The sequence below is a fragment of the Delphinapterus leucas genome, chromosome 2, assembly GCF_059928025.1.
Source record: "Delphinapterus leucas isolate spDelLeu-1000000601 "Yukka" chromosome 2, BTC_Dleu_Yukka2, whole genome shotgun sequence".
Taxonomy (NCBI): Eukaryota; Metazoa; Chordata; class Mammalia; order Artiodactyla; family Monodontidae; genus Delphinapterus; species Delphinapterus leucas.
In genome coordinates, this window is record NC_143130.1 from 96074240 (window position 1) to 96099833 (window position 25594).

Sequence of the window (25594 nt, forward strand, 5' to 3'; positions counted from 1 at the left end):
AAATTTGTTAAGGTGTGTTTTATGACGCAAAATATGGTCTTGGTGAATGTTCCATGTGAGCTTGAGAAGAATGTGTATTCTACTGTTGTTGGATGAAGGAGACTATAGATGTCAATTATAGCCAGCTGATTGATGGTGCTTTTGAATTAGAATATGTCCTTATTGGTCTTCTCCCTGCTGAATCTGTCCATTCCTGATAGAAGGGTGTTAAGGTCTCTAATTATAATAGTGGATTCATCTATTTCTACTTGCAGTACTATCATTCTTGCCTCAAGTATTTTGATGCTTCGTTATCAGGCACATACTTTCCCTGTTTTGAAGTTAGCTCTTTCTGAAATTAATATAACTACTCCTATTTTCTTTTTTTTTTTTTGAGAGTCGGGAGTTAAGTTTTATTGGGGGCAAAATGAGGACTGCAGCCCAGGAGACAGCGTTTCAGATAACTGAAAAACTGCTCTGCTATTTTCTTTTTTAAAGATCATAATGCTATCATTTATTGGATGAAAAAAACAAAGAAGAAAAAGAATTGTTTTGGAATGTTTGGGGGAAAAACAGCTTGCTTATAAGTAAAATTCTTTCTCTTTGAAATGAGTTAGTAAAAAAGAAAACAATCTTCATTATATGAAATAACATCGCTAGGTAGGAAAAGCAGCACACAAGAATATATTTTTGGATATAAAAATTTATATATATAGTTATGCCATCAGCAGCATTCAAAATTAGCTGAGTATCTATACAATTACACATATTGATTCATGTTTTAACGAAGTGTTTTAAAAGCTCATCATATTAGAGCATGCACAATATTCTGAAGGCATATAAATTCCCCATGGGTTTCTGAACATCCTTACCCTCAACTTCACAATCAGAATGTACAAAAGCAGTGAAAGATCAGAGTTCAGAAGTGTTTTATTTTTCTTTTCCTTGTTCAAAGTGCCTAAGTCAAGCAAATATATTGAAAAAGGCAAAATAAACACTTTGCATAGCAGAAGATTGCAAGATTGCATGTAAACTATGATTCTCCTTTAGGACATTACACAAGTACAAGGTACATCTGTACTTAGAATAAGGCTCATTACCTCTTGCAGCATGAATGTTCAACAGGCAGAGAGCAACGTTCTGCCCAGGGACCAGTCTCAATTTGGTCTCAAAGAATGCCTCCCAAGGATCCACAAGGACAATAAGTCTAGGCAGCCATTTATATCAGGGAACTTTTGTCCCCACTATGTCTACTTTTTGGTGCTGTCTATTAAATGTAGTGACATTACTTTGTTGTGAATATACACATTAGTGTTATTACGATGCTGTGGACTGACCTTTCACTCCAAATAGCCATGTTACCCCCATCTAGTGAACTCACTCTTCCCTGGTTTCAGTTCAGCCCGTCTATAGAAAATTTTTTTTACATTTCCAAGCCCAGTGTCAGTTTATCAGCTCCTGCTAAGAAGGATATAATTTTATTTGGTCAATTTACATTAACAATATGGTTGGCCTGTTAAACTTTAGCCATTCTAATAGGTGTGTGGTAGTACCTCACTGTTGTTTTAATTTGCAATACCCTAATGACTAATGGCATTGAACATATTTTTCAAGTGCTTATTTATCACTTGTATATTTTCTTTGGTGAAATATCTGTTCAAATCTTTTGTTTATTAGATTATTTTCTTAAATTTTGAGAGTTCTTTCTATATTGTATCAATACATACAACTTCTTTATTAGAGATATACTTTGCAAATATTTTCTCTTAGTCTATGAATTATCTTTTCATTCTCTTCATATAGTCTTTTTTTAATATACTAAAGCTTTATTTGAATCATTATACAGAGGGATTAATATCCCTTTTTTATTGTTGAATAATATTTTATTATAATTGATTATGGTTAATTATTCAGGTTTTTTCTAGTTTTTACTATGACAATGCCACAATAAACGCCTTCATACATTTATCTTAGATACATGTGTGTTTGATTACAACAGGACAAAGTCCCAAAACTGGTACTGCTAGTTCAAATGTATACATATTTTAAATTTTAATGCATTTCCAGATCATTTCCTCCAGTTTGAAGCAACTCATACTCAAATGAACAAAGTCTAAGGCCTGGATGAACCTTGAGGACATTCTTCTAAGTGAAATAAGCCAGTCACAGAAAGATAAATACTACATGATCCCACCTATATTAGGTATCTAAAATAGTCAAATTCATAGACTCAAAGAGGAATGGTGGCTGCCAGGGGCTAAGGGGAGGGGGAAATGGGGAGTTACTAATCAATGGGCATAAAGTTTCAGTTAAGCAAGATGAATAAGTTCTAGAGACCTACTGTACAGCACTGTGCCTACAGTTAACAATACTGTATGGAACACTTAAAATTTTGTGAAGAGGGTAGATCTCATGTTAAGTGCTCTTACTACAGTAAAATAAAATAAAATAAAACAAAATAAAATAATTAATAGTCAATGCAAATTAAAGGAAGAATAATAACCTACTTCTTCATATAGTCTTTGAATGGGCAGGCGGTTTTACTTTTGGTTATGTCCATTTAACCCATTTTTTTCTTTTGTGGATCATGCTTTTGGTGTAATATCTAAGACATCTTTGCCTGATCCAAGGTTTCAAGATTTTCTTCGCTGTTGTCTAGAAGTTTTAGAGTTTTAGGTTTTACATTTAGGTCTATATTGTATTTTGAGTAATTTTCTTTTTTTTTTTTTGATTGACGTTTCATTCTTGTTTGTGGCAACTTCTGAGCTCCTCACATGCCAGACTGGAAATTACAAGTCCTTGCCTTTTCATTTTGTTCAAGTGTTTTTGTTTGTTTGTATTTTGTTTTTGCGGTTATAATAAAGTTTAAAGTTTAAAATTTCTAAGTAATCGAATCAATCACCATTTTTTCCTATGGCTCTTCAGTTTTTCTTACACTAATAAGATTTTTAAAATTCTACATTTTTTCCTATTTTTATTTTCTTGTGTGCTTTATTTTTATTTATCTGGAATTCATTTTTGCTAATGTTCTGAGGTTAGGACCTTACATTTTTTTTCCAAGTGGATAATCTAATTTTCCTAACACAAAGATAAATACAAATAATGGAAACATAAACTAGTACACAACCTCTATGGGAGGCAATTTGGAAACATCTATCAAAAGTACAGATGTACAAACCATTTGATCAGAAATTATACTTCTGTGACTCTGGTCTATGGATATACTTGCACGTATGCAAAATGACACATATACAAGGTTATTCATGAAGTAAGTAGTTGTAAAACAACATCAGAAACAACTTTAAAGTCTACTAGCAGGGATTAACTAAATGAATCACAGTGTAACCATATAATAGAAACTATGTAGCTGTTTTAAAGAAATTAGAAACTACCACATTGGTAAAGGGAAAGAAAGCAAGGTACAGAATAATGTGTAAAGATGATATCATTTGTGTCAGGAAAGGAAAAAACAAAGAATACATTAATCTTATTGTATAGGCATAAATTATCTCTGGAAGGATACATAGAAAACTGGAAACACTGATTACTTTCAAGGATGGAATGAGGTAGCTCAGGCACAAATGGTGAGGGAGACTTTTCACTATATACACCTTTTTTTTTTCACATCTTTATTGGAGTATAAATGCTTTACACTGTTGTGTTAGTTTCTGCTGTACAACAAAGTGAATCAGCTATATGTATACATATATCCCCATATCCCCTCACTCTTGAACCTCCCTCCCACCCTCCCTATCCCATCCCTCTAGGTCGTCACAAAGCTGATCTCCCTGTGTATATACACCTTTGTACAATGTGCTTATTAAAAATAAATAAATAAAAATTTAAAAGCCCAACTTAGATATCATCTCTAAAACAAAATAAAACAAAAATAATGGGAGTTTAGTAAAAGGAAAAAATGTTTTAAATATTAATGCTTTAAATATAAATAAATAATGAATTAAATATAAATAACAAATACAGGGATTTGTTATGCTATTAGTATTTTCAGTCAAAAAAAGTACTGAATTATATTCATAAGGCACTAACAGAGTAGGTGGCAGGATTGTGGGTATTTTAATTTTTCTTCTTTTCAATATTTTCTATTTTTCCTTCAATGAACACATTTCTGTGATAAAATAAGTCGTTTATATTTTATAAATTTATTTATTTTTGGCTGCGTCAGGTATTCGTTGCTGCGCGGGCTTTCTCTAGTTGCGGTGAGCAGGGGCTACTTTTTGTTGCGGTGTGTGGGCTTCTCATTGCGGTGGCTTCTCTTGTTGCAGAGCATGGGCTCTAGGTGTGTGGGCTTCAGTAGTTGTAGTGTGCAGGCTCAGTAGTTGTGGCTTGAGGGCTCTAGAGCGCAGGCTCAGCAGTTGTGGCACATGGGCTTAGTTGCTCCACAGCATGTGGAATCTTCCTGAACCAGGGCTCGAACCCGCATCCCATGCATTGGCAGGTGGATTCTTAACCACTACACCACCAGGAAAGTCCCAAAATAAGGTTTTTTAATATTAAAATTTTAAAATAGAAATAGTTGAAACTCAGAAAAAAATCACTATGTTGAATGCTTTCTGCGGCTCATATAAGATGTTCATTATTTGGGTAAAAATAGAAAGACTGGAGGATTTAAAGACAATATTGGTAAAAACGGAAGAAGAATCTCCTTCTACTACTATCTTCCAATTCATGCGACCCACACACAAACAGCTTTGATCAAATGGTTGGTTCCAGAAAATTCCTGGACAACTATTCAAGTCTAAGGTAACTCATGTTATTCTAAAGAGGTAAAATGAAATTCTGAAGACATGTTAGTTCACATTAGCATCTATCAAGTTAACAGGGTGCGGGCTTCCCTGGTGGCACAGTGGTTAAGAATCTGCCTGCCAATGTAGGGGACATGGGTTCAAGCCCTGGTCCAGGAAGATCCCACATGCCGCGGAGCAACTAGGCCTGTGCGCCACAGCTGCTGAGCCTGCGCTCTAGAGCCTGCGAGCCACAACTGCTGAGCCCACGTGCTGCAACTACTGAAGCCAGTTCGCCTAGAGCCTGTGCTCTGCGACAAGAGAAGCCACTGCAGTGAGAGGCCTGTGCACCGCAATGAAGAGTAGCCCCTGCTCGCCGCAACTAGAGAAAGCCTGCGCACAGCAACGAAGACACAATACAGCCAAAAATAAATAAATACATTTATTAAAAAAAAAAAAGTTAACAGGATGCTTTTTCAGAAGGATGTGTAGGGTAGAGAATGTCCTCGGTCAAACATATAGGATGTGTTAAGAGTGTCATCTTCACAAATGTCTGAGAATAATTTTTGTCATCAAGCCTGCATTCACCTGCACAGGTGAAAAGATGAAATTTCTCAGAACAATATCCCAGGAAATAAGGCAAACCAGTTTTCTATGGTGATGGGTTATCTATTTAGGCAACTGGTATTCACAATCAGGTTTTCTTAAGTTCTTTATGTGTAAGTAATGTACAAAAATACCTTTGCTTGGGAGGAATCTGCAGCTGCTCAAAGTACAGTTGGCCCAGGGAGTTTATGCTCATCACAACCTCCTCTTCAGATACCAAGTCTATCTTGAATGGGTTTGCTGTGATGTGACACTTCAGATCTCCTTTTCCATTTGCCAATACGAGACTGCCTGTATCCCCTGAGCACGAAATCAGCCTGGAAAACACGGCAGGAAGAGAAAAATAAATTGCTATAGGTTTACATGGCTCAATGCAATTCTCAATTCAAATTAGTAAATCAATATTCATGTGACATAGCACAGATAAAGCAGTAGAGAGCTGTAATTGAGAGCATGGGCTTTGGTGTCAGAAAGCCTGGACTAAACATAGCTCTCCCACGCACTAGGTGTATAACTGTGGACAAGTTAATCTTTCTAGTTCTTGGTTTCCTCATCTGTAAAGGGGAAATGATAAAAGCAAGAACAAATAGAGCTTTTTGAGAGGATTAAATGAGATAACACATGTAAAGCACTTGGCACAGAGCCTGGCACATAATAAGCGCTCAGTAAATGTTAGCTCTCATCATCGTTATTACTTTGGTCTGGACAGGTTAGTAACAAGTTGGTGCATAGAATTTAAACATTTTGCTTTTCTTTCTCGTTCCAACCCTACACTTAGAAACTGAGTAAATAACACAGATTGGGTTATTGATTCACTCAGTCCAAAGTGAGATGGAAAGATGAAACTTTTGTTTATTTATCACCTGACTTCCAAAAGTCCAATCAGACACATAGACTTTTAGGATGCTTTGGATCCCCAGGAGTTATATAAGCTCAGAGACAGCACTTAAAATCCCTAGGTCTATCATCAGGAAAAAAAGGGAGACTCAAATCAACAGGATTAGAAATGAAAAAGGAGAAGTAACAACTGACACTGCAGAAGTACAAAGGATCATGAGAGATTACTACAAGCAACTCTATGCCAATAAAATAGACAACCTGGAAGAAATGGACAAATTCTTAGAAAAGTACAACCTCCCAAGACTGAACCAGGAAGAAACAGAAAATATGAACAGACGAATCAAAAGCACTGAAATTGAAACTGTGATTAAAAATCTTCCAACAAACAAAAGCCCAAGGCCAGATGGCTTCACAGGTGAATTCTATCAAACATTTACTGAAGAGCTAACACCTATCCTTCTCATACTCTTCCAAAATATAGCAGAGGGAGGAATACTCCCAAACTCATTCTACGAGGCCACCATCATCCTGATACCAAAACCAAACAAAGATATCACAAAAAAAGAAAATTACAGGCCAAAACCACTGATGAACATAGATGCAAAAATCCTCCACAAAATACTAGCAAACAGAATCCAACAGCACATTAAGAGGATCATATGCCATGATCAACTGGGGTTTATCCCAGGAATGCAAGGTTTCTTCAATATATGCAAATCAATCAATGTGATACACCATATCAACAAATTGAAGGATAAAAACTATATGATAATCTTTTTTTTTTTTCTTTTTCTTTTTTTTTTTTGGCGGTACGCGGGCCTCTCACTGTTGTGGCCTCTCCCATTGTGGAGCACAGGCTCTGGATGCGCAGGCCCAGCAGCCATGGCTCACGGGCCCAGCTGCTCCACGGCATGTGGGATCTTCCCGGACTGGGGCACGAACCCGTGTCCCCTGCATCGGCAGGCGGACTCTCAACCACTGCGCCACCAGGGAAGCCCTATGATAATCTTGATAGATGCAGAAAAAGCTTTTGACAAAATTCAACACCATTTATGATAAAAACTCTCCAGAAAGTGGGCATATATGACAAACCCACAGCCAACATCATTCTCAATGGTGAAAAACTGAAAGCATTTCCTCTAAGATCAGGAACAGGACAAGGGTGTCCACTCTCACCACTACTATTCAACATAATTTTGGAAGTTTTAGCCATGGCAATCAGAGAAGAAAAAGAAATAAAAGGAATCCAAATTGGAAAAGAAGAAGTAAAACTGTCACTGTTTGCAGATGACATGATACTACACATAGAAAATCCTAAAGATGCCACCAGAAAACTACTAGAGTTAATCAATGAATTTGGTAAAGTAGCAGGATACAAATTAATGCACAGAAATCTCTTGCATTCCTATACATTAACAACAAAAAATCAGAAAGAGAAATTAGGAAACAGTCCCATTTACAACTGCAACAAAAAGAAAAAAAAATACCTAGGAATAAACCTACCTAAGGAGATAAAAGACCTGTATGCAGAAAACTATAAGATACTGATGAAATAAATCAAAGATGATACAAACAGATGGGAAGATATACCATGTTCTTGGATTAGAAGAATCAACATTGTGAAAATGACTATACTACCCAAAGCAATCTACAGATTCAATGCAATCCCTATCAAATTACCAATGGCATTTTCACAGAACTAGAACAAAAAATTTTATAATTTGTATGGAAACACAAAAGACCCTGAATAGCCAAAGCAATCTTGAGAAAGAAAAACAGAGCTGGAGGAATCAGGCTCCCTGACTTCAGACTCTACTACAAAGCTACAGTAATCAAGACAGTATGGTACTGGCACAAAAACAGAAATATAGATCGATGGAACAGAATAGAAAGCCCAGAGATAAACCCATGCACATATGGTCACCTTATCTTTGACAAAGGAGGCAAGAATATACAGTGGAGAAAAGACAGCCTCTTCAATAAGTGGTGCTGGGAAAGCTGGACAGCTACATGTAAAAGAATGAATTACAACACTCCCTAACACCATACACAAAAATAAACTCAAAATGGATTAAAGAGCTAAATGTAAGGCCAGACACTACAAAACTCCTCGAGGAAAACATAGGCAAAACACTCTATGACATAAATCACAGCAAGATCCTTTTTGATCCACCTCCTAGAGGAATGGAAATAAAATAAAAAATAAACAAATGGGACCTAATGAAACTTAAAAGCTTTTGCACAGCAAAGGAAACTGTAAACAAGATGAAAAGACAATCCACAGAATGGGAGAAAATATTTTCAAACAAAGCAACTGACAAAGGATTATTCTCAAAAATTTACAAGCAGCTCATGCAGCTCAATATCAAAAAAACAAACAATCCAAAAATGGGTGGAACACCCAAATAGACATTTCTCCAAAGTAGACATCAGATTGCCAACAAACACATGAAAAGATGCTGAACATCACTAGTCATTAGAGAAATGCAAACCAAAACTACAATGAGGTATCACCTCACACTGGTCAGAATGGCCTTCGTCAAAAAATCTAGAAACAATAACTGCTGGAGAGGCTGTGGAGAAAAGGGAACCCTCTTGCACTGTTGGTGGGAATGTAAATTGATACAACCACTATGGAGAACAGTATGGAGGTTCCTTAAAAAACTAAAAATAGAACTACCATATGACACAGCAATCCCACTACTGGGCATATACCCTGAGAAAACCATAATTCAAAAAGATACATGTACCACAATGTTCATTGCAGCTCTATTTACAGTAGCCAGGACATGGAAGCAACCTAAATGTCCATCAACAGATGAATGGATAAAGAAGATGTGGCACATATATACAATGGAATATTAGCCATAAAAAGGAACGAAATTAAATTATTTGTAATGAGGTGGATGGACCTAGAGTCTGTCATACGGAGTGAAGTAAGTCAGAAAGAGAAAAACAAATACCGTATGCTAACGCACATATATGGAATCTAAAAAAACAGTACTGATGAACCTAGTGGCAGGGCAGGAATAAAGATGCAGACGTAGAGAATGGACTTGAGGACACAGGGGCAAGGGGAAGCTGGGACGAAGTAAGAGAGCAGCACTGACGTATATACACTACCAAATGTGAAATAGATGGCTAGTGGGAAGCTGCTGCATAGCACAGGGAGATCAGCTCAGTGCTTTGTGATGACCTAGAGGGGTGGAATAGGGAGGGTGGGAGGGAGGCTCAAGAGGGAGGGGATATGGGGATATATGTATACATGTAGCTGATTCACTTTGTTGTACAGCAGAAACTAACACAACATTGTAAAGCAATTATCCTCCAATAAAGATCTAAAAATAAAAAAATTAAATCCCTAGGTCTAGATATTTTTCTAGTGCATAGTCACCCTGGTCACAGGCCTCATTAGGGAGGATTAGGAGGGATAGTTTATGATCTTATTATATCTTTACAACCTCCTCCATGGATTCTAGGCCTGCCCCTCAAGCAAGATGCTTTGGGTTCTGGAAACTAACTTTGTAGTTTGAGAGGTTGTGTCTCACTGTTCATCAAACCTAAAGAGAGTTCTTTTGATTTTTCTGTCAAGTAGGATTCTAGTCCATCTATTTCAGCCTAATGGACCCCTTGACGTATTGTGCACTGTCCTGAGGCTTGAGCCATTTTGAGTACCACACAGGCCCTGTTATGGAAACACGTCTACCTTGTCTCTTACAACTAAATGCTGCTACTTTGACTCTGCTACCTAGAGTCTCAACATTTCCACTGAAATCAGGGAGCCCATTTTAACGGTACCATTCCCACCATTATCTCTAGCTCAGAAAAGACATTCACTCACTATAATGCTTTCTAAGTGTTCCCTCACTAATGTATTTCTCAATGAAGGGAGTATCTTTTGGATCCTTTGGAGAACAGAATTAGGGGCTAGATGCATATGACATATCCACTTCAACATCTTTATCTCCCTAAGTCTATGAATCATATCTTCTACACGGGCCAAGGAATTTCTGGTATCTCAGCTTCATTCAGCACAGTCCATAGCTGAGTTCAAGTTATACTTAACCAAGCAAATAATTAGAACCACTTTCAGCTGTCTAAGCTAGCATATTAAATCTGGATTCTCTGGTACCTGTACCCATGTCAGTAAATTTAGCATGATCCTAAAATTATGGTCCTTCCTTCTGGTCTAGAAGTCCCTCAGAAATCATTTCCATGCATATTTCCCAGATTTTTGCCAGTATAAAATCTTTTAATTCTTTAGGTGTGTAAGCCTTTTCCTCCTGGGTTTGACTGTAATTGGCTCCCTAGGCATGTTGGGGTCTGACTTGATAGTGGGTCTGGAGGCAGTGAAGGGTGGTAAGGGTGAAGCACAGGGAGCACTGGAATCCCCTGGCACAGTATATTTCAGGTGAGGTTAACACGGGGTGTCCAAGCAGGTGAGATCAGCCTTATCAGATGGAGGAGAAGGAGCTGCTTCTGCTGAACTGGGAGGCTCAGTGGAATTTTGAGGTTTGGGACTCAGGGTTATCCAAATCTTCCCAAATGTTGCTATTCAATTTTGGGGAGTCCTACCTTTTCACAGCTGATGCCCTAAATTCATAGACCTGATGAAGCTGTGAATTCAACTTACGCTCTAGTTCAGAAAACCACAGAATCTAACTCCGATTTTCAGCTACGAGGACTCTGTAGATATGACTTTTAGGATTGTCATAGAAATATGTTAGGTTTCTGACAATTTAAAAGTCTGAAACTGCTGTTTTCTTTAAGTTCTTCAGTGAATTAATAGCAGCCAGGCCACCTCAGAGTTTTGAATTTTGTATGGCAATCATGCTATGCTATGGCCCCACCACTTGGTTTGCCCAAGCCATGCTTTCAATAGGCACTCTATTTCAGGCAACCACAAGTAGTAATTTAAGTGACTGCCACAGAATGCTGTGGTTTATTGCTAGTCGTATTAATTTGCTAGAGCTGCCATAACAAAATACCACAGACTGGGTGGCTTAAACATCAGAAATTTATTTTCTCACAATTCTGGAGGGTGGAAATCCTAGATCAAAGTGTCAGCCGGTTTGGTTTCTTCTGAGGCTTTTCTTCTTGGCTTGCAGATGGCCATCTTCTTGCTGTGTCCTCACATGGCCATCCCTCTGTCTGTGTTATCTGTATCCTCATCTCCTCCTCTTACAAGACACCAGTCATATTGGATTAGTGCCCACCCTAATGACCCTATTTTAACTTAATTACCTGTTCAAAGGCTCTATCTCGGAATAGTCACATTCTGAGGTATGGGGGGTTAGGGCTTCAACATATGAGTCTGGTTGGGGAGGGTAGTATTCAGCCCCAAACATTAATATCTCACCGTCTAATGAAAACCAGGTCCTCACTGCCTTCAAATCCAAGTAGATCAGCTAACTAAGCTCAGATTCCCATCCTTGAGGGTCTGTTGCTTATACTCATTCTGATATCAATGACTATGTTAACCAAAACTCAACTGCAGATAACAGAAACAACTCTGGCTATTTTAAGCAGAAAGTAAATGACTTAATATGGAGGAATTATTAGCTTACAACATCATGGAAGGTTTGAGGTAGCAGGTTCCTGGCTGAGTGTCCAGTAATGACTCCTAGAACAATACTGCATAATTGCAGGCCAACAGAACTTCTCTCTTAGCTGGAATCAGGAAGCTGGATAATCAGAAGTCAATGTGGCAACTGCTGGGCTCCAGGATCATGCCAACTCAGCAGCAATCCAGAGATCGGGAAACCACTGCCCTAACTAATGGCTCTAGAGTCATTCTATAGCTGCCGATGCACATCAGCAAAATGGGAGACTCAGTTCTGAAATCAAGATAACTGTAAGTGCATCTGATTGGTGGAACCTGAATTACATCAGAAACTAGCTATATGGGAGTCTGGGAAATGGAGAAATGTAGTTTTTAGTTACTACAGTAGCCAAAGGTCCTCTAGAAAAAGGCTGAAATAGAAGCAAAACTAATATACCACATTTACTACACAATGCTAATATCACCCTGACTCCAAAACCTGGCAAAGATAGCACAGAAAAACTATAGACTAATGTTACTTATGAACACAGATGTAAAAATGTTAAAGGTCTACTAGTAAAATGAATCGTCCAGGAGAGTAAAAAATAATGTAATGTGACCAAGAGGAAATACACACACACACACACACACACACACACACACACACACACACACTCACTCTCTCTCTCTCTCTCTCTCTCTCTCTCTCATTTGCCAAACTGCAAAGTCATGAGAATAGTCCCTTTTTAATTCTTATTTCCTAAGTTCTTAGCATATAGTAGTGGCTCACTGATATATTTTAAATTTATGATAGTTCTAGCATAGCTAAATTAATTTCTCCTTATACTTTATTAACTTTTTTTTGGCTGTGTCAGGTCTTAATTGCAACACGCATGATCTTTGTTGTGGCATGTGGGCTCTTTCGTTGCGGTGCGCAGGCTCTTCATTGCAGCACGCAAACTTCTCTCTAGTTGCAGTGTGTGGGCTCCAGAGCGCATGGGCTCTGTAGTTGTGGCGTGGAGGCTTAGCTGCCCTGCGGCATGTGGGATCTTAGTTCTCTGACCAAGGATCGAACCTGCGTCCCCTGCATTGGAAGGTGGATTCTTTACCACTGGACCACCAGGGAAGTCCCATAATTTATTAACTTTTTATTAGATTTTCATGGAAAAAATAATCTACATAAAACTATGATAATGATGTAGTGAAAATTAAAGCATCTGGCATAATCTTATATTCCCTTAGTGACATGATATAAAGAAAATAACAAACCAACAGACAGAACCAAGTTAAAATATCACCAGAAAATGTGCTGAGAACTGATGCAGATTCTGCAGGTACATGAAAAATGCTTTAATCCCTAAAGATTTTTTTTCCACCTAGAAACTGATTATTAATTTATCTCTGACTCTAAGACAGATTATATGTTAGACTTCTGAGACTGCCGTTAATTAAAAGTGAGTCAGTCTAACTGTATAAATTACTGTAAGCATGGGAGTTTTGCTAGTACATTGGATCTCTGGAGCCCTGCTGTTCATCTGAGTGAGTCAATTAAACAGCTCTCCTGCTTGCTCCCAATGTCTGGCTGATAAACCGCTTACTTTGTCAGGAGGAGAGAAGATCAGAAGCTCTGCTTCTCCCCATTAATAAGTGCTGTTGAGTCAAATGGTGGAGGAAGAGAGTACAGAATGGATAACATCAAAATGGATAAATTTATCCCCAAATAACTAAAAACTAACTCTGCAAATGGTTGTATCTTTGAAGAAGCAAACTAAGAGACTCATACAAAAGCTGCTACTCAAGGTATGACAGAAGAACATATTGAGGGTGTATCCAAGGTAGTGTGTTTCTTGGCTTACCTTACAGTGCTTGGCTTGCTTGTGAGGACATCAGGAACTTCATATCTGGGTTTCAAGGGTGCTTCTTCATTGATTTTAAGCCTGAAAATATTTCCCTCTATACCATAAACTTCAGCCAGGAGAGGAACCTGGGAACACACACGAGATTAGTTTCAACAGGTTACCCAGGTCAGTTCTACAAATTGTGATAATTAGAAAACTATGTTTAAATTATTATAGGCCAAGCAAATTGGAGAACAATGGTAATCATGAAGGAAAGGCTTTCCAATCTATATGTACTTGCTTGGCTCTACCTGTAGTAGAAACAAACACCTCCTATGTGTTCTATGGTTAGGCAAACATATAATTGTCCAGACCAGGACTGTTAAGAGTGAGAGGGCTCTCTATTAATAACGATAGTGGATGACAGGCATAAACTGAAACTGCCCTTGGAAAATTGGGACATGTAGCCCACTGTATCTATGATAAAGTACAGGTATCTTAAGAATAAGTGTTTGGTGTTAAAACTAGAGTAACTGGATTCCAGTTGAACGAAAGATGAAGGGTAACAAGCCACAGAATAGAAAAGAATAGACAGTAAAATGGTGGTCATTGGGGTTCTCTACTGTAGATGAATAAGGCTTCCTGCGCTAAAATCAAGGCACTTCCTGTACACTTAGATTAAGGTCTGGGGAACTTTCTCTAGAGGCTGGGATATTCTCAGCTTTCTCAAGAGGATGGAGAATTTAGGTTAAATACTGCCTACGATGAAAGATGGAAGCAACATAGAATCATAAAGAGAATAGAGAGTTTGAAAAATAAAACAATAACAACAAACTCTGAAGGCAGAGATGGCTGGATTTAGATTACAAAATGAGGCATCAAGATTAGGGAAATATCTTAAGACAGTGGTTTTCAACTGATGTGCCATGCTGCACTGGTTGCAAATCATTAAGTACAGTATGATGCCAAATTCTGGTTACAACTGGGTCTGTGTATTGTTACTATAATGTCTGTTAAATGAAAGGCTAAGCTGGGTAGCCTGTGTGAGGTAACACACAGAACAGGTATGCTGTGGTGCAAGCAAGATATAGGAAGCAGGGAGAATATTAATGCAGCACCAAAAAACAAAAACAAAAACAATCCCTCCCCCACAAAACGATGTTACTGGAACCTTGCTTCTTCAGAATATAGGAAAGGGCACTTGAACAGTGACAGGACACTGAAGAGTGACCAGGTAAATAATGGTAAATAGGCTGTGGCTGCTTTTACAGACATTCTTAAAACAAGGTTATGGGGCTTCCCTGGTGGCGCAGTGGTTGAGAGTCCGCCTGCCGATGCAGGGGACACAGGTTCATGTCCCGGTCTGGGAAGATCCCACATGCCACAGAGCGGCTGGGCCCGTGAGCCATGGCCGCTGAGCCTGCGCATCCAGAGCCTGTGCTCCACAACAGGAGAGGCCACAACAGTGAGAGGCCCGTGTACCGCAAAAAAAAAACAAAAAAAAAACAAGGTTATGATGTAGTACTGATCATACAATAATAATTTTTTCCCCAGCTTTATTAAGAAATAATTGACATATTCTGTAAGTTTAAGTTGTACAACTCCTTGATTTGATACTTGTATATTGCAAAAAATGATCACCACCATAGCATTAGCTAACATCTGCATCAAGTCACATAATTACCATTTCCTTTTTGTGGTGAGAACATTTAAGATCTACTCTCTTAGCAACTTTCAAGTATATAATAGAGTATTATTAACTACAATCACTATGCTGTTAGTCATCTTATTATAGTTGGAAGTTTGTACTCTTTGGCCAACACCTCCCCCTTTCCCCCACCCCCAATCATACTGTAATTACTGCTTATATGTTTAGTATTCTTTTGTATATTTGGTTTACTTCAAGTGTGCCATCAGAATTCTAAGATTTGAAAATGTATCCAAGTATAAGGCTGAAGTCCTGTTAGATTATGTATTCCCTCCCAAGTTAGACATAAATTTCCACTACTCTCTCAAATTTAATTCAACTAACATTTATTTGGCATCTAATATTGTGAGGTGCTGATTGCTGTGAAAAGGATGGCTAAACTCTTAGGGAGAGTGCAATTTAGAGGAGATGCAACACCTATGTTGTAACCGTAAAGCATTTTATGATAAATGCTGAGATAGGATGAGGACATGTGCTGCGGGAGAACAAGGAAGGGGAATATTGATGACTGTAAGGAGAGGGGTTCTGGGACATCTCTCTGGAGGAAGAGGGACTTAAGCAGGGCCTTGAGGGATTAGTAGGACTTTGGGTAGGCAAAAATGGGCAAGAACATCCTAAGCAGAGGGCACACAGGTTGTCCCTTATATGTGATTAACAAATTGCATTTCGTTTATATACTCAGAGATCCCCCCATTATTAGTAAAATAACTTTCTTAAAAATTTTTATTTTTTTAAACCAAAGACTGGTCTGATATGTTCTGTTCTTGAGGCTGCAGCCTAGTAAAGAATCCTAATTATATGAGAGAAGGTAGCAATAACCCTGCTTTTCCTATAATAACCCTAGGCAAGCAAACATACAAATCAGAGTCAAAACCCCACTTTGTTTTCATTTTAACTTAATTAAGCAAACCAATTTTGCCAATAGGTAACCCTTTTCAAAGTCAATATCCAAATTCATTCTTATCTCTTATTATCATCAACATAGCTTCATATTCCAAGCACATAATTTCCTTAGACCTTAGTATACATTTGCTTGTATGATCTGGCTCATGCCGTTTTTACTGGCTTAAAAAATCAACAGGAGCAGACTCTCAGAAGTCCAATAAGTAAAGGTACTTGGACTGAAAACAGCAGGAAGTGGCTCAGAGCCCCTACCGTTGAGCCCGCTCCCCTCCCTGCATTGAGTTCTGAGACACCTCTACGGAAACCTCAGGGCTCTGTGCATGACAGTTTATAAACCACTTCCCTGGGCTTCTTAACTGCCAGTTATTGTCCAATTCTTCAACCAAAACCGGGCTGTCAAAAAGTCTGGACATGAATGTTATATCCTTCTATCTAAAACATTAAGAATTTCTAAACATTTCTGTTCTCTAGAGACCTGTTTGGATATTTATTTTAAAATAATATACAAATAAATTATTGAATCTCTATTAGTGATTAAAAATGACAATAAAAAACACGTTGTGGGCTTCCCTGGTGGCGCAGTGGTTGAGAGTCCGCCTGCCGATGCAGGGGACACGGGTTCGTGCCCCGATCCGGGAAGATCCCGCATGCCACGGAGCGGCTGGGCCCGTGAGCCATGGCTGCTGAGCCTGCGCGTCCAGAGCCTGTGCTCCGCGGCGGGAGAGGCCACAACAGTGAGAGTCCCGCGTACCGCAAAAAAAAGCAAAAACAAAAAAATATGTTGTTACAGAAGTTAGACTGCATAAACTCAGAATTATTTAATGTTAATATTTAGAGAATAGCAGTAAAGATTGCGGCAAGATGGATTTATGTAAAATAAGTGAAGAAACATAAAATTAAACATTTAAAATAAGGTGAGACAGCATGGGTTTTGCTCCCCTAGAAAGATTTAAGATGTGTAAATGTCCTCCTACACAGAGAAGATGAAATAAATCCTCAAAGAAAGGAATACATTTTGGAGGTTCATTTTAGTACCACAAGTCTCTACTTGGTTTTTCATTCAGAGGCTCACCTCCCATAATCTGGGAGAGCATAAATTCCCTTTTCCTATCTTATTTCTCCCATACCGAATAAAAATAAAACCCAGTAGTTTGTCATCCCTAAGTCTAGTGTTTTTGGCCACAAGGGCAAAAATATGAGACAGGTTATAAAAATCATGGTGGTAACAACAGCCTTGTCTATACATTCAAGCAGTGGAATGGATCACAGTTACATTAAAAGTTTTTTTTTAATTTCACCCCAAACTAGTAGAGACTATGACTGAGTTAACAGAACAGCCCTCTAACATATATTTAAATGGTGGTGGGTATTAATAAGGGAAATTATGACCCCATCAACTTCTCCGTGATGGGTAGATCTTGCTTGTCCTCTGGAACCAGGTCTCTCTACTATATTATAAGGAATAGTTAACCTAAAAGGCCTAGAGAAGTGAGCAAGGACCTCTCTCAGCTATTGGTCAAGACCTTCCAGGATTCAGAGAATGGTCTAAGATTCATTAAATTGCTGTAGGGCACTTATTGCCCCTTCCATAGTTGTAGCCAGTTGGTTTATTGCAAGCACTGATTCTCTATGGAGAACGCTGGCAAGTTCACGCTGGGCATTAGCATGTTCCCCAAGGACAATTAGCCTGTCCAGGTATGCTTCTGATTGCTTGGCCAGTTCCCCAATAAGCTGCCTGTTCCTGGCCATTTCTGCAGAAACAGTCCTGGTTAACAAGTAGTAGTTGTTCCTCATCTGTTGAGGAGGTGGCTGGTTGGGCAAAGTCCCATTGCTTAGATGAAGACGCAAGGGATAACTTCATGGAGGTGCTCAGAGATATCCCTGCACCCTTGGAGAAGCTGCCAGAAGTGTTGTCACCAGTGAAAACTTGCAAACAGGCTGCAAAATAAACATTTTGCCAAATAGTTCATCCATGTCATGAAAAAGCATAAAAATTAGCAATATAAAGTAGGTCAAAGACGTAGGTCTGTTCCAAATAGCCTTGCTAGCAGTGCTTTTTAGGTACACTCAGAAGACAGCATAAATTTCCCTGCTCTGGTGTCACAAGACTAGATCTTCTCTTTTTCTCAATCCATGTCAAATTTTGACTGAAGGTAAAAAACTGATAGTAGTAGGAAAAAAAGAGGTCTAAAAAAGCAGTCAACACTTTACTGATAACTCCTTTAAGATTATTTTCTGGAAGCTTCTTTATCAAATATCTGATTATTTTGTCATAAGAAATAGGACCCTATGTGAGAAAACTTAGGGATCTGAACCTGCAACCAGCTTTTCTTCAAAGCCTAGATGTCCTGACCTAGAGGCAACACACAGGGCAACACTTCAGTTTGTTTTGTAACATTACTGTGTCCCAGGAATATCATGTTTGCTATGGACTGAATTGTGTCATTTTCCCCCCTCCCCCAAACCTTCCCCATTCTCCAACCCTTCAATTCATATGTTGAAGCCCTAACCCTCAATGTGATGGCACCTGGAGATGGGGCCTTGGGAGGTGTTTAGGTTTTGATGATGTCATGAGGGTGGAGTCATGATGGGATTACTGCCTTTACAGGAAGAGACCAGAGAGTTAGCTGTCTCTCCATCATGTGAATATACAGTTGACCCTTGAACAGAGATTTGAACAGCATGGGTCCACTTATACATGGATTTTTTTTCAATAAATACTTACTATAGTACCATACAATCCTTGGTTGGTTGAATCTGTGGATGTGGAACCATGTATACTGAGGGCCGACTGTGAAGTCATACTTGGATTTTCCACTGCTAACCCCTGCGTTGTTCAAGGGTCAACTGTACACTAAGGAGGTGGCAGTCTACAGGGCAGGAAGTGGGACCTTGATCTAGGACTTCCCAGACTCCAGAACTGTGAGAAATAAAGGTTTGTTAAGACACCCAGTTTATGTTATAGCAGTGTGAGCTCACTAAGACAACGGTGAATGAAACTTGGTTCTGTTTCCTGGTTGCTTATTAAGTAGCAGGTTGGGAGAACGGAATTGGGAAGAAGGATTTCAAAAATTAACAACAAAGCCTGACAACAAAATTATTGCTTTAAGAGTTTTAATGGTGTGAGGGCAGGTAGGCACTAAGAGTGCTGGGTTTGTCAGAATCTGCCTCATCAGTGAAATCTGAGAACTGCAGCTGTGAGCTGAATATGATCCTCTTAGACTTTGGGCTCTGTCTCTCTGAACCTGAAATAAAAAGCTATCATTCTGAATAAGTGGATATACGTGGCTTTTTAAAAATCTCCAGACCATATCCATACCATATCCTACTGTGAAATCTCCCATGAAACACCCATCTCATCCCAGAAAAAACCTCTAATGGAGGCTCCTTGACTATGCAGTGAGCAGGATACAAGGTTCAGACAACTTTAGAAATTACTGTTTGGATCTTTGTTGTCCCTATCAAACTGATAGAGGGCACGAAGCCTTAAGTCCCTATTAGTCATCTCAACTCCAAGTGACAAGGAGGACATTAAAATGACATTCAGCTCAGAATTTTAGGGTGACCTCTCAAAACATACATTGCATGCATTTGCCTGACATCAGAGCATGCAGATTCCCTGTGCAGCACTGTTATTTCCAACACCTGAACATTGTGTCTGTTCCAAGGGGTCCTCAGAGTTCTCAGTCTTGGGAGCCACGTTGCTGACATCCTGGATCACTTGCCCTTGCTTGTCCGGCTCCTCAGCTCCCTTCTGAGCCATGTGCTGTCTTGCGCTGAGCTCCTGTGGGTCCTCCTGGACTGTGGCTTCTTTTCCTTTGAAGGCATCCATAGCTGGTGGGCTCTGGTTCTGGCACCTGACCTGAACAGCATTGTCCCTCATATTTTCAGGATCCAAAGAGAGGTGTGTACAGAGAAACTGACCTATAGTCTTGTAAAAGGCAGTGTGAGAGGATCTACCACTAACTTCACTGGTATGGAGATGCATCGAGAAGTTGCATTTTGGCCCACACTGGTATTCCGAGTGCTTCATTTACTCTGCCTCGGCATGTGTCATCACGACAGTGGATTGTTCAGGTGCTCAACAGACTGAGCCTCCCCAAGGACAGAAAGGGACTGTCCCTGACCATGGGACAGCTACAACTCTCTGGGGCTAGACACATCAGAGGCAAGAAGGAAAAAGAGCAAATGACAGGAAAAATGAGAAAGGAAGGGAACTGACTGCTGGTATTAAAGACCTACCGACTCCTGGAAGGTCTCTGGTGGACTCCTTGCATTTCCTGGAGCCAGCTGCTTCTGCTGACCCTGAATACAGGGGTTTGGCGGGGTATTGGGCTATTAGACCACATGCAAATGGCGGGTGGCTCTCTAGGAAAGAAATTAATGCTGCCCCATGTTTTCCCATGAACAGCTTTCAAACTTGGCTACAAAAGGATGTAAAGTTTGGGAGACCTGGATCAGTACTCTACCATGAGCTGTGAACTCAAAGGTTGCACAGATGCCAAGCAAGGAGGGAAATTCCTCCAGAAAAAAATGAGTGGTATTAAGAAGCAGCACTAGGTTTTGAAGAAAGGCTAACCATCCCTTCAGTGTAGTTAAGAGAAAAGAACTAAGTGTGCTGCTACCACAACTACATCCTTAAGTAACCATAAGTTGGGAAAAAGGGACGGGGATAGAGAACACAAACTGTTGATATGATTTTAGCCCCTATTTTGAATTCAGGCAAGAAAGCTATGTTAGAGAATTCTACATCTTTGAAGTGACTAAAATCTCTAAAACTTCATATGGAAGGTAGCCTTCCTCACTGTGCCATTGCTCCTCCTGCCTGGGAATAAAGTTGTGCCTCTCGACGAAGTTAAAGGCCTTACAAATGTTACAGAGAATGCCCTGATGTTGTGGGGCAGTGTTTGCTCTGTCTTCTCCGAGAAGATTCCTCAGTGTAATGTTATACGGCAAGCTCTACGGTAGTCACAAGATCTCTCACAATGCTGCAGTGAAAGTGGGGATGTCTTCTCAGTCTGCTTCCCAGAACTGGGATTTGTTAGTGAGCTGATGGAATTACTATCTAAGCTGTTATGGGACTAGACTGCACGTCTTTACCTATGTCCTTTAGCGAATTACCAATTAAACCAGATTGGTCTGGGAGGCCTTAGAAGCTTAGGACATCTTTCGAAGACAGGGGAGGATGTGAAGTGAGGGTCAGGTTGGAAGCATCAACTACTTGTGCATAACCACACTTCCTAGCCTGGCCCACAGCACTTCCTCTGTGACTGGCCCATCTGAAGTAGTGTGAAAACTTGACAGATGAGAAAAAGCACTTAGGATACTGCTCTAATCCTTTCAGCATGTAACAACTATGGTCATCTGTTAGTGAAGCAGCTTAGGGGTGGGAACATCTGTGACTTATTCAACTGCATAGACCATTGTTCCTCTTGCCCACTCACATTTTGAGGTTTGGACATTCACTGAATCTGTACCTTGCTTGAGGGTATGTTGTGTAATAGTGATAAAAAAGAGCATGGGTGCGTGACAGAGTCTACAGTCACAGGTGAAAATTCTGGTTACTAGCTATGACTTTGAGCAAGTGGCTTTTTAGACTTCAATTTCCTTATCTGAAAATTAGGGACAATGCAATGTACCTCTTAGATGATTCTGAAGATTAATTAAAAGGAAATAACATTCGTAAAACATCTAAGAAAGCATCTGATACAAGGCAATCTATATGTTGACAGTCATATTACTTTTAAAGTAGCATTGTGTAGATATTAAAAAGATGGCATTACTTCTCTCACAAAGTTTGTTTTTGAAGCATACATAGTTTAATTAGCCTTTGTGGAAATTTACTTCATTCAACCCAAATAAATATAGAAACAAATAATTCTCTGTAGAAAATACTTTTTCTCACCTTAGCTGCTTCGTTGATGATTTGGAACCTGGTGCTCTCTTTGCCTTCTGTGACTGAGTCTAGTAATGCCCGATAGGTAGACTTCTTGGAGAGCCGCTGTTTCTGACGCCTACAGATTTGGAGTATACAGACGTCTGAGAATGATTTGTGACTCTCAGCCTCCAAAAGACTATATTACCATGTGGAAGTCATTAAAATTCACTTCAATAGTAGGTGAACTGGGCACAAGCAGTATATTAGTACTCCAATAAAGCACTAAGAGGAGTATCAATAATTTAGAGAGCTAAGAAAATTAATAAGCAGAGTGCTAATGCAATTAATAAAATAATAAGAAGAGTACTAATAAAATTGTTCACCATAACACTACTCAAGGATGGTATTTTGTCCCCTTTATTGAGAAGGTGGGGCAGTTTTCATAGATGACACGTATTAGCTTGTTGATGTTCCTCCCTCTTTCCATGAAATGTATACTTTAATTGAAACTTAATAAATTTTAGTGGAAGTCCAATATAATCCAGTGGTTTGTCAAGGTGACCAGGAGTTCACTATAGAATTCCCTCTAAGGTACCTGTTCAGAATTAAAATGATATGATTTTCTTTCTCTAGAGTTGTGTGTATAAATTAGAAAGTTGTATGATATAATTTTTGGTGATTTCAGTTTCAGGACCACATAAAGGTAGACACTCAAAGAAGTTTTAAAGAAATATTTTTTGAGGCTCTGGGGAAATAGGCAATCATATAGTGGTGATGGGAGTGCAAAATGACACAATCTCTATGGAGGGATATCTGGTAATAGTTAAAATTTCAAATACATTTACTCTTTGACCTAGTAATCCCACTCCTGGAAATTCATCCTACAAATATACCTGCATGTGTAGGAAATGACATTATACCTGCATGTGTAGGAAATGACATATGTATAGCTTTTCACTGTGGCAGTGATGTTACAGCAAGACTGAGAACAACCCAAGGGTCTAGCAGTAGGAGAGTGAATACATTATAATTTACCCAATGGAATACCATACAGCTATGAAAAAGAAGACAATTTCCATATACTCATACAGAGCTCTTCAGAATAAATTATGAAGCAGAAAAAAAGACGTATACAACAGTGTATATAGAAAGCTACTTGGCCTAAGAATGGTGGTGATATAAGAATATGTGCATTCACAAAAAGAAATACTGGAAAGATAAATAAGAAATTAATAAATCTGGTTACTTACAGGGAAAGATGTGGAATGGGGTGGAAGGGGACAAGAAAGAAAGTAACATTTTTCAATGTGTATCTTTTTATATTATTTGATTTTTGAACCATGTAAAAGTATTATTTCTTCAAAGATTCAAAATTTTAACGTTAGTTGAAAAACACTTTGACTTTTAAAATACCTGTTTATTAACACAGTAATGTTAATTATAATGTATAAGTATACAATATAATTAATTATAATTAATAACATAATAATAAAATAATACAGGAGTTAAGCTAGAGTAGTAAAGGTGAATTTCTCCTGTCAATAAATTATTTAATCACTGAATTTCCTAATTGACTCTTTCCTCAGAAAGTCTATCAGTTCTCAAAAATTTAATAAATATCAATTTTGAAATATTTTCAGAACTATTCTATCTAGGTCATATACTTCCTCTTCTTACCTGTAGAAAGCAATCTTGCTGCAGTCTTTGAAAATCTTTTTATCCACAGCTTCATCTTCAACACTAATAAAAAGACATTTTAAGAAACTTATTTTACATAGGGTTTGTGAATCCAAATTTTGTACCTTCTCTAACTATAATATAAATCATGGGACATAAATCATTGTGATGCAAAATTGTGTCATGGCCATAACACAATAATGTGTTTGCTGCAGAACAACATCCTTTTGTAAACCACCCATGGTAAACAACAAAACATGAAGTTCTGGGATTGCTCAGAAAGCAACAGAAAAAGAGCACTGTCACTTATGAGAAAGGGTTCTTTAAAATGAATGACTGAAGGCTATGGCTACAACAATAAAATCTGAAGGAGTAAAAACAAAAAGCCCCAAACCAGACCAACAAAAACAACCCACCCACCTACTTATTCAACAAAATATTTTCAGAACTTTCTTGCTGAGTGTTGGGCTCTGAGGAAGATAAGAAGTACTGTGTCTGAGTTTTCTTTGACAGCCTAACCAACATCACAAATCAACCTGACAAATGATATAACAGAGGTATGTACGAGGTGCTAGAATAAGGATAGAAACAGAGAAGGAAAATCCTTTGCTTTTTAAGACGATGCTGATAATCTAGGGGCCAATGTTTTTTATTTCTTATTTATTTTTAACATCTTTATTCGAGTATAATTGCTTTACAATGGTGTGTTAGTTTCTGCTTTATAACAAAGTATACATATGTCCCCATATCTCTTCCCTCTTGCATCGCCCTTCCTCCCACCCTCCCTATCCCACCCCTCTAGGTGGTCACAAAGCACAGAGCTGATCTCCCTCTGCTATGCGGCTGCTTCCCACTAGCTATTTTACGTTTGGTAGTGTATACATGTCCATGCCACTCTCTCACTTTGTCCCAGCTTACCCTTCCCCCTCCCCGTATCCTCAAGTCGATTCTCTAGTAGGTCTGCATCTTTATTCCCATCTTGCCCCTAGGTTCTTCTGAACATTTTTTTCCTTTTCTTTTTCTTTAGATTCCATATATATGTGTTAGCATACGGTATTTGTTTTTCTCTTTCTGACTTACTTCACTCTGTATGGCAGACTCTAGGTCCATCCACCTCACTACAAATAACTCAGTTTCGTTTTTTTTTATGGCTGAGTAATATTCCACTGTATATATGTGCCACATCTTCTTTATCCATTCATCTGTCGATGGACATTTAGGTTGGTTTCATGTCCTGGCTACTGTAAATAGTGCTGCAATGAACATTGTGGTACATGTATCTTTTTGAATTATGGTTTTCTCTGGGTATATGCCCAGTAGTGGGATTGCTGTGTCATATGGTAGTTCTATTTTTAGTTTTTTAAGGAAACTCCATACTGTTTTCCATAGTGGTTGTATCAATTTACATTCCCACCGACAGTGCAGGAGGGTTCCCTTTTCACCACACTCTTTCCAGGATTTATTGTTTCTAGATTTTATGATAATGGCCATTCTGACCAGCATGAGGTGATACCTCATCGTAGTTTTGATTTGTATTTCTCTAATAATTAGTGATGGTGAGCATCTTTTCATGTGCCGCTTGGCCATCTGTATGTCTTCCTTGGTGAAATGTCTATTTAGGTCTTCTGCCCATTTTTTAACTGGATTATTTTTTGATATTGAGCTCCATGAGCTGTTTGTACATTTTGGAGATTAATCCTTTGTCTGTTGTTTCATTTGCAAATATTTTCTCCCATTCTGAGGGTTGTCCTTTTGTCTTGTTCATGGTTTCCCTTGCTGTGCAAAAGCTTTTAATTAAGTCCCATTTGTTTATTTTTGTTTTTATTTCTGTTACTCTAGGAGGTAGGTCAAAAAAGATCTTGCTGTGGTTTATGTCAAAGA

General features: G+C 38.7%; 1 protein-coding gene across 10 annotated transcripts in view; it reads right to left on the reverse strand.

The window, feature by feature from the left end:
- Positions 1 to 25594, reverse strand: part of GANC (glucosidase alpha, neutral C) — an 82724-nt gene that overhangs the window by 54803 nt on the left and 2327 nt on the right. For 9 of the 10 annotated variants that reach the window (XR_002646562.3, XR_002646563.3, XR_002646565.3 and 6 more), the window contains exons 2-5: positions 23714 to 23776; positions 22064 to 22172; positions 13566 to 13693; positions 5462 to 5644 (exon numbers count right to left, since the gene is read on the reverse strand). Coding sequence is in view for 6 of the 10 variants with exons in the window: in XM_022587365.3 (XP_022443073.1) it covers positions 5462 to 5644; positions 13566 to 13693; positions 22064 to 22172; positions 23714 to 23776 (483 nt within the window). In the remaining 4 variants the exon portion in view is untranslated. Of the gene's footprint in view, positions 1 to 5461; positions 5645 to 13565; positions 13694 to 17864; positions 18097 to 22063; positions 22173 to 23713; positions 23777 to 25594 lie in introns of those variants that run through there. The other variant, XM_089904839.1, reaches the window with a different exon arrangement.